This window comes from Mercenaria mercenaria, chromosome 19 (assembly GCF_021730395.1).
Source record: "Mercenaria mercenaria strain notata chromosome 19, MADL_Memer_1, whole genome shotgun sequence".
NCBI lineage: Eukaryota > Metazoa > Mollusca > Bivalvia > Venerida > Veneridae > Mercenaria > Mercenaria mercenaria.
The window spans coordinates 16,435,606-16,445,996 of NC_069379.1; the positions used below are offsets into that span (position 1 = coordinate 16,435,606).

Sequence of the window (10,391 nt, forward strand, 5' to 3'; positions counted from 1 at the left end):
TTTCATTTTACCAGCCTTGGACATGTAAGACGAATTATGTTTTCGTCGTTAACGACGTTGTCTTCTGTCAACAATTTTTCAGTCATATAAACGACGGTGTCTACTTGTAGCGGTGAGCAAAATGCCCAACTTTATAGTGATGACATCCCATCCAGTCATAGACACCAGGCTGACCAGTTCTAGCACGATAATCCTCTTATTACTAAACGCCAAGCGAGGAAGCTCTTTGTACCGTTTTTAACGTCTTTGGTATGACGCGGCCGGGGATCTAACCCACGACCGCCCGCTCTGGAACCGGACGCTCTACTACTAGTCTACTGAGGCGGTTCGTTTCAAATGAAGTCATATGTCAATGACATTGCTTTACATTTGAAGACAATTCAGGGAAAAACCTTGTTTCAGAAAAGATTGATCTAGGAATTAAAAACCTTGTAGCGGAAACGGCTTATCTACATAGTATGAAAGAAATATCGAAAAGATTTATGATTATTAAAGATCCATATAGGGCTTACGGTGTACATATATGTAATCTCTATTGTTTTTGGACCGCCTTGTCAAAGATTAAGATCATAGGGGCCTGAACATGGAAACTGTTCCGGATCAATAACTTAAGAACCACTTGACTAAAAACGTTTCATAATCGTGGGTGATTTGCACATGCAGAGTAGATGACCCCTATAAATTATGGTGTCACTTTGGCAAAGGTCAAGGTCACAGGGGCCTGAACAGAGAATAATATTTCTGTTGAATAACTTGGGAATCTCTTGACCAAGAATATTCAAATTTCAATTTATGATTGGTCATGATTGATCATGCAGAGCAGATGACCCCTATTGACTTTGGGTCACTCCAGCAAAGGTCAAGTTCGCAGGGCCTCAACCGATTCTTCTCAGTAACTTTGGAACCACTTGACGCGGAATGCTTAACCTTCAATGGTTATTTGAACGTACAGATATATTGACACCTGATAATATTTTGCACACTTCATCAACGGTCAAGACCGCGGGGGCCTGACCATAAAAAATAATTTCCAACCAAGATGTTGACAACTACTTGACCCAAAATGTTTTAACTTTAAAAGGCTGACTCGAAGTGCATTGCAGATGTCCCCTCTTGATTTTGGGGTCACTTAAATAAAAGTCAAAGACACAGGGGCCAGAACATCGAAATCTCAGAATTTTGAAATTTCATAAGATGATTGGACGTTCAGAGTAGATGATCCCTATTGCTTTTTAGTCATTAAGCCAACCATCTGGGTCTTTTTGAGTTTACTCAAGTCGTCCCTGATTGACTTTCTGCCTTTCACTTCGCTTCGCTTATATTTTTGGTGATTTTCTACAAAACGTCTTCTAGTTTTAGTAGTTGAATTGTGCTTGAGAAGAGCATACAGTTTATAAACATTATAACACAAAATGTAACACGTGTAATTCGAGTCTCAGGCACAGATAGTAGTTATTTATTAAGAATAAATTTGTAAAGGGATAGAAGTTCTCTCGTAGTGCCACCTCCGACTGTGCCAGTTAAATGTTTTGTATTACTTTAAAGTGAAAAGTGCAACAGGGCATTGATCTTGCTAGAGTTTATTTTATTCTCCTTTCTGCTTACAAAGATGGGCGTTTCAAAACGAATACTTATGCACACGCCGTTGTAGGAACAGTATGAAGAGGTAGAAGCAATAACGGTGTTTGTGCAATTAAGAGATGGTCCTATCGATACAGTGCAACCTCTGTAGAGCAACACCCTTAGGGAGACGCAGATATTGTCTACTGCTGAGAGGTTGTTGCTCTATAGAGATTCAATTGATAGTAAATTTCAGCTATCGGAAATTTTGATGATCCTGTTGTGGAGAGGTTTTTGCTGTAGAGAGGGTCGCTCTATAAAGGTTGCACTGTATTTACAATGTTGAATGTGCAAAACGTTGCAATCTGAAACAAGTAACAAATAAAAGTGTTATTTCCAAAGACAATTTAATTGGTCTGCATTATGTACTCGATATTGGTCTGCATTATGTACTTAAATTTCGAAAACGGACTGTTCTATCATTCCATTTAGGCGTTTATGATCATCTTGGCTTGTGCTAGTCACAAATGCAGAATCGAATCACATGCCGTAGCAGGGTAAATGTTAAGATGCTTAAGCATGAATTTACTTTGTAACGCTTGGTTTTTACGTACCAATCCGTACGGCTCAGGTACGGATCGATACGAATTACTACGTTTCTATCCGTGGTTAGAAGTAGCTATCTGCGCCGTATGTGTGACAGGGGTATAAACCAGTTCTAGGTTTTACTTTCATATGGTCTCAGGTATTTCTGCTTTACAAATTTGAATATGTTTGAATATGTTGATACAACACGATTATAATACTATTATTTTTAATGTAGGGCGGGATTGTTTTGGAAGGTCGTACAGGGATAAGACACACATCACGTAATATGACAGTAGACGCACATCTGTTGTAACTGTATTTTTATGAACAATGTAACAAAGACAGAGCAAAGTAACAAGGCATTTCGCAACTGTTACTGTTGCAGATTTTCTAATACAGTATACTAATTACATTTCCAGTTGTAGGAAATTTGTTGTACTTCTTAATTTTTTCTGTCTATATCGTATTGATGCTGTGTTGATAGTATAACAGTAAGTCTTTTCATAATCATTTTTAAGCAAGTTATCATGTTAACAAATTTGTCATTTTATGTCACCGTACATGTATAAAGATTAATGCGCATGGCTATTTTCAATATATATCATACGAAATCTATAAAAAAGATGCTTCAAGGCATAGAATGCAACAAAAAAAAAGAATCATAGCACCGGCTTAAACAGAACTCTTTTACATCTATTGAATAGACTTCATGATTACAAAAGACAGGAAAATACAACAACATTGAATCCACGTATCGAGTTTGTGTTTTGCACATCTGTATGAACTCTATTTACATAATACAATTTTGAACTGTAAAATATTGGATGCACGTGAGTAAAAGACAAAGAGTTCCTTCAACTAGGTCAGTAAAGTCTTCGTAACTATATGATTTGTCTTACTTGTGATTGTGTTAACCCATCCAACATTCAGCAAAGCCATGCATGAATCCTTCATATATCCGACCTATAATTTCCGGACCCGACAGAGTTGTAAGTAGAGTAAATACACCGAATGGATTTGACTCTCTTATTATTGGTAACACCTTGTCAGCGTATACCTTAACACATTCATCGCTTTTCTGTGCTACATGAAATAAATGTTCAATTTTGTCGTATTCATGCTGAGGAACAGCGAATATTGCAAGCAAAACCTTATCCGTCAGTTCTCTAAAAAGCAATTTATTTTTCAGTTCATCCTCCGATTTTTCAACCATTTCCTGTACCAAAGGGCAACGTAATAGCACCGTCGAATCTTCTGTAATCAGAATATCGAGATGTTTTTCCAGTTTGATTTTCTCTTCTTGTGACACCTTCCCTTGTAGCAAATTCTTGGAATGAATCATGTAATTTGGAAGACATCCCAAAGTTATACATTCTTTCAAGTACACCAGGGCCTGCAATAATATCTCAACAAAGTCGTCTTCCTGAAATGTGCCCATCCTTTTTTCAAACACCCAGAAGATCACATTTTTCACTATGTATGAAGTGATATTAGTGCATATTGGTTTCAGTTCATGTTTCGCCAGCATTTTCATTGCAGCATACACCTTTATCTGCGTGTCATTGAACGAGCGTATCAGAGCTCTCTCTGCGAGGGTTAAAGAAATTCTCCTTTGCAAGTTCTCATCTTTACTGCCGGACAGCCCAACAGAGACAACCAATAAATCTGTTTTCTGTACTTCCTTCAAGACATCTGAACTCGGCCAGGTATTTTGTCTCTCTTGCTTAAGCCAGTCGTCCAATGCTGATGGGTACTCACAAGGAAATGCTTGAACATGGTCAACAGATATTTCCATATCAAGTGCTGGGTTAATTTTAAATCGGAATGGCTGTGCAGGTCCTGTTACTTTATCGTGCATGTAAGTTTTGCTGAGATAACCTTCTCTTTTAACACCTTTGCCCCCATACTCTACCGCTGCAATCAGTCTTTCGCCATTTTTCAAATAACCTTTGTCTGTCAATGATTCTTGAATTCTTGATCTTAGATCTGCATATTTTGTGGAGCATCTGAAATGTTTTAAAAGTAATTTTGTATATCCTTCGGGAACATTATCTAAATCAAATTCAAAGGCTGCTTCATACTTTCCAACTTCTTTGGAATCTACCGTTGGGTAAATTTCAAAACATTTAACAGCTGACTGAACAAATATCACATCTACATCACTTTTCCATGAAACTGCCATCCCTTCACCACGGCTTCCGGCAACAACAACATTTATGTTTTCTGACCAATTTCTATTCACTACCTTGGTCAAACCTTTGGCACCATTGTCATATATTTTGACCCTTTCCTCCAAACGCGCCTTTGTATACCCGAGTTTACCAAGGGCATCATTATAAAATGGAATAGGTAACCATTTCTTTCAATTATTTTTTTCATATTTAGCTATCAGTTCTTGAGCTGTCATTCTTTCATCAAATACGTAAGGATTGAAAACCGCTGTCTAGAAGTGGAACAAACTGATTCACGTTTACGGCAGTATTGAACAACACTGAAAGAAAAGAAAACGTAGTATTTAGAATTATCTCCAGTTTGTGTGTTGGTTTAAACTGTATTTATTTCCACAAGTTGTATATACAAATAAGTACTTTTTTAAATTAACAAAGTTTGATAGAACGATATACATCAATCAAAATAGTACAAACAAACAAAGCAATTTTTAATTGAATGGATTGGAAAACAAGCTTCTCACAACTTATATAAATTCCGCTCCATGAACTACCGCTACATATTTGTGTGTTGCAAGCCATTTCCTCCTCTGCAGTTATTGCGAAATAAACATAACCTACCTTAAAAAGGATGTCGATACTTGCTAACAAATAATAAAATTATAAAAACTATTTTTGAAGCATAGAATGCCACCAAAAACAAAAACAAATATTAACAGACGATTCGGTCTATTTGAGTTACAAGAGGTGATAAAATGTGCAACAACTCTTACGCACCCTAGAACAGGCTAAAATGGAACTCTATTCTCTATTATAAATTCATTGAATGGATTCCATGATTCCAGAACCAAAGAAAAAATAACAACACTGAATTCAAGTACGAAGTAATTTTTATTGCCGCCACACGGCACTTAAGACTACTGTTGTGATAGTCAGTAAAATCCATAAAAAGATTCCTTGGAAGCAAAGAATGCAACCAAGAAGATTAATAGCAGACTCGGTTTGATTGGGTCTATTCATGAGAGATAATGAAATGTGCAACACCTCTCACGACACCTAGCACCGGCTTAAGCGGAACTCTATAATACATCTGCTGAATTGACACCATGATCGCAGCTGCAACGCGGCACTTAAAGACTGCTGTTGTTAATAAAAGTCGTAAAAAGATTCTTTGGAAGCACAAAATGCAACAAAAAAGAATAAAAGCAGACTCGGTTTGATTGAGTCTGTTCACGGAAGGTCACTAAATGCGAAACTCATTTCATGCCATCTAGCACCGGCTTTTAAAAACGAAACTAATCTATTGAATGAACATCATGATTGCAATCGAACAGAGAACAAAAAGCATAGAAATCAAGTATTGGGAGACTGATATTATTAATAGTTAATAAAATCTGTAAAACGAAGTTAATTTGAAGCATTAAAATGCAACAACAACAAAGAAAAATCTTTGCGAGAGGTAATAATATGTGAAACATCTGTTATATTCCTAGCCCCTGCTATGACAAAGCTCTATTACACATCTATCTAATACACTCAATGATCCCAAAAGACCAGAAAATGCAATAACACTGAATCCAAGTACGGGGAAACGTTTTACAGCTGCTACATGGCGCTTAAACAAAGAACTATAACAATGCACCAATCGTATACGTTATACCATTATTTTGAAATTACCAAAACGCTTCTCATGCAACTGACCTTATAGTATACTGTAACAAAGCATTATCAAGATGTCATCATTAATCAACTAATCATTTGCTCTAGATTTTTCTATTCTATTTAGGTCAGTGAGTGCTTAGAAATGATAGATTTTCACTGTTGGTATTTTCATTTTATTTACCTATTCTGGTTGCACAATCAAGATGAAGTTATTTTAACGTTTGTCGGTAAGTATGAATTTAGTAAACAGTTTTCCCTAAGGAATGACATAGATAAAAGAACTATTGAATTCTGACTGACAAAGATTTGTATTGAAAATCACACAGTTTACCCAAAGTTATTAGAGATGCAAATTCAACGGATTTGTTTCCTTAAATATATTGGTTGCAAAACGTGGATACAGGGGAAATACATGTACTTGATTGTTGCACACATTTCAAAACATATTAACTTACCGAAACATCTAAGAACTGCAAATATGAAACTAAGGATTAAATTGAAATTTTTTTGGTACGTTCACATTAATGGGTGTGGTTACAAAATATCATGAAAAGTAATAAATCATACTTTTTCTAATACTAAATGTAATGGGTCTTTATTTTTCTTTAAAGGCACTGGCCTTCAGATTTGGCTACAAACAATCTTTCTTTAGAATTGAAGTTTGGTCAATTTTTTACATAAGAACATGAATTTGTGCTATCTAAAATACTTTAAAGGTTCCAAATCAAGAAAAAAAGATGACCCCGTCGGGTATTGAACCTCGGACCGCCGCGGCAGTAAAGACATTTTCCCGTCGTCGTATGCATTAGAGCTGTAGCTAAAGTAGTGAATAATAACTTCAAAATAAAGATATTCACAATGGTGACAGTTTACCTGAGTAAAAACGTGACAAACATTTTTCGTTTTTCATTATGAAATAGAAAAAAAAACAGCAAATTCTCATGTGTTCCTTAAGAAATACAGCATTTACTTCAAGATAAATAAAAAGAATATGTTTTGTTGTCAAACGATCTTGAGGCCAGTTGATTCAAAACTCTTAAAAAGAATGTATTTAAACTAAAAAAATGCATCATCAAATGATTCATAAATATGAATGACCAAATAAGTAAAATAATAATTACAATAATCACAAAATAAGAAAAGAAAATCTAACCTTTCTTCAAGTTGAATTACTACTTTTAAGCATCTTAATCAAGGCAGCATTTCATACAGAATGATTATCTAACACCCATATCCCATATTTTATAACAAAAGACCGTAGTTTCCGCCGCAAGGTAGACGTGACCAGAATTAATTGTTTATCAACTACGCATGTTCCAATGACATGATATAATAAAGACACGTAAGGAAAAGACGAGCTACAACTACCAAAGTAAAATTTAAGCCTATTGCAATTTAAGGAAATAATACTTTATACATATGGTCAAACGTTTTTACATTACTTCGAAACGCATGTGATTGGTTTTGAACATATGCTTTTCATTTTATTTTTTTTAGAAATGATGAAACGGAATGAAGGTTATATGACCAACTCAGATTACCGGTATAATATTTCTGAAAGATACATATAAATATGCACTGCTCAGCATTGCCTATATGCTATGATATACTAATAAAACATACTTTATAAAGTTTATGATCAATACAGTATGAACTAGAGGATGTTTTGTAGAAAAGCGCATGTCTCCCCCAATGCATAATAGTAATAGGCATGAAGTGAAGAGGGGACAGGAGCGAAAGTCAAACAGACTATGATGGTCGGCTGCAATAGGTTCTTAAAAAACAAAGAAAAATATAAAACAGGGAATCCCACGCACCAAAACCGCAGCCTCCGTAAAACGAAACCCCCAGCACGCAGACGCGTGCACAATACCCCCCCCCCCCCCCCCCCCACCAACCTCCCCCACTCCCCCCACAAACACTACCACAAAGCCAACAGATAATGACAAAACCAACAACACGTGCACACACTTACAAAGCCAACACATAAAGACAAACGATCAAACAAAGGAACACAGTGGGGCACCGCCTTGGAACGGTCAGTGGCAAAAACACTACTGGGGAGCTTAAACCGGTTTATGGTGCGCACCCAACCTCACTTTTACCCCCACCATGTTCCAAAGACACGGGACAGTGTAAATAAAAGTAATCCCCTCCAGGTGTATCTCTTACACACGTAATGGAAACAAAAAGGCATGGCATGTAAAACACAAAAATGCTCGTGTATAAATATATAAAAAGCAAACCTTAAGAACCAAAAACGTATGTACTCAATGCCTTTTCAGAAGACAGAGCAACAAGAGATGCTTATCATAGAGTCCTCCCCCTTTTCCGTCAGACGCAATTAAAGAGGGAAGCGTAGTGTCCAACTGTAAATGGGTTCAACACTAAACATGCGGTATGTCTCAAAACAGTTGGGTCGTAACCTCTTTCAATAAAACGTTTGATAATCTTACCAAATACATTTGGAAAATTACCATGACCCAAGATCTTACGATGTTTGTAAACCACATCCCCATACAAAACGGGTTTAGAAATACCTTCTCACAGAAGTGTCTTTTCTATTGAATTTTAGAACTAAATCAGAATTACGATAATAAAATTTAGCAAAATATTTACGCAATTTGTAATAACGGTAGCCTTGCTGAAGAAGTTTTCTTGTGATATATTGATTACGTTCATTGAAATTCTTGGCATGACTACACGCTCTGGCAAACCGAATTAATTGAGAAATATACCACATAAGATGTAGCCTGAGGTACATCGTCATCCGAATGGGGAAAATTTACAATACTAAAATTAAAATCACCCCTCTTGACATAAATTTTGATATGTATAATATTGTCATAAATAGAGAGATGTAAATCTTAAAATGAAGCATCAGTATCCGAATTGTTAGTTTTAATTAACTGAAGCTCCCTAGGATAAATAGTACCCACCAACTGACCAAAAACGGACTTAAGAATATCATCCAGATAGCGTGATGTATTATTACCATCTGCTGATACGTTTGTTATATAATTGAACAATCTCTTTAGCAAGTAGGGTACCACAGACCTTTTGACAAAAACTTTGTAACAATCAACTATTGCCAGTAACGTAAGTACTATTTAGACCACTGATTAGAAAGCAGTGTCATTTAGTGTTTAATGATATTGTTCAGACAACTAAATTCTATAAAGGGAGATGATTTAAAAAATGAGCGAGATAGACTCATGACTTTATACACTTTAGTTTCTTATCGTTGTGAGAAATTTCAACAAAAATGATCAATTAAATTTAGCGTAATTCTTTGGAAAGAAATGTTATATGTATGTTTAATAAAGGGAGATAATTCAAAATATAATTTTATTGTACCTGTTCAAAGCACTTTCCTTAATGTCCTTAATTTTTGTATGAAGTTTGAATAAATTCAATTGATTACTTTAGGATAACATATTAATAGTATCTATAGATGACAATAGATAAAATGCTTGACCTTCGGTCCTAATTTCAGACATTGTTTGTATTTTTTATGTTCTGTTTTAGGCTTGCATCAATTCTTAACGACTGAAAACATAGTTTCACAATTTATTTAGGGTACAATTTTCCAGAAAAATTGCCAGTACATAATCATTGACATAAAAGCTACACACAAAAATCACAAAATCAGAATTTCATAGCATGACATTTTGACCCCTCTAATTAACATAGAACATTGTTATATTTTTGGAGACAGCTATCAAAGTAACTGGTAAGGTTCAAGCTACCACAAATATGTTGCCTTCTGGCATTAACATGCCGGCCTTCATAAAATGATTTCTAGGGCACTTTTGTCACTAAAACCACCTGACTATATTATTGATTCACGTATACGTGGAATGATTGAAATAAAGGACTTTGACATTTTGACATTTGACAATAGGTGATAAAATGTTCAAAGTTTGTTACAGTCATTTCATAAATAATTGTACGGTACAAAGTATATAATACAATGGCGTGACACATTGTTGCTAATTCCTACTGTTATCTAAACAATATGTGTAAAAAAATCACGCGCTTTGCATGTTTGACATACAAAGTGCATCATGGAGGCGCTCTCCGTGACCTGTTAAAACAAAGTTATTTCTATTATTATTATTATTATCATACCAGATTGATATAGCGCCATTTTCATGATAAATACATATAGGAAACGCAGCTACACAGGGCGCGAAATTCATCTTGTACTAGCACAGACAACCGTCAGATCTTAGCGTAAATTCTGTCTTTAAGCAGTATACTCTACATGAAATGTAATTTCGATGATTTTTATTATACTTATTCATAACATATTGAAGTTCCTTTAATAAACATCGTTTACAGGCGGCTAGTATTCATTGCTGAAACTGACCATATTTCGGACAATTGTTTTTTATTATTTTGTTTGTATGT

At 35.4% G+C, this 10,391-nt stretch overlaps 1 protein-coding gene across 1 annotated transcript; it reads right to left on the minus strand.

The window, feature by feature from the left end:
* Positions 1-2,451: 2,451 nt before the first annotated feature.
* LOC123542926 (uncharacterized) lies at positions 2,452-7,204 on the minus strand. The gene is made up of 2 exons (XM_053531670.1): positions 7,132-7,204; positions 2,452-4,639 (listed from the first exon to the last, which is right to left on the minus strand). The coding sequence occupies exon 2, from the start codon at positions 4,328-4,330 to the stop codon at positions 3,059-3,061; it is 1,272 nt and encodes a 423-aa protein (XP_053387645.1). The 5' UTR covers positions 4,331-4,639; positions 7,132-7,204; the 3' UTR covers positions 2,452-3,058.
* Positions 7,205-10,391: the final 3,187 nt, after the last annotated feature.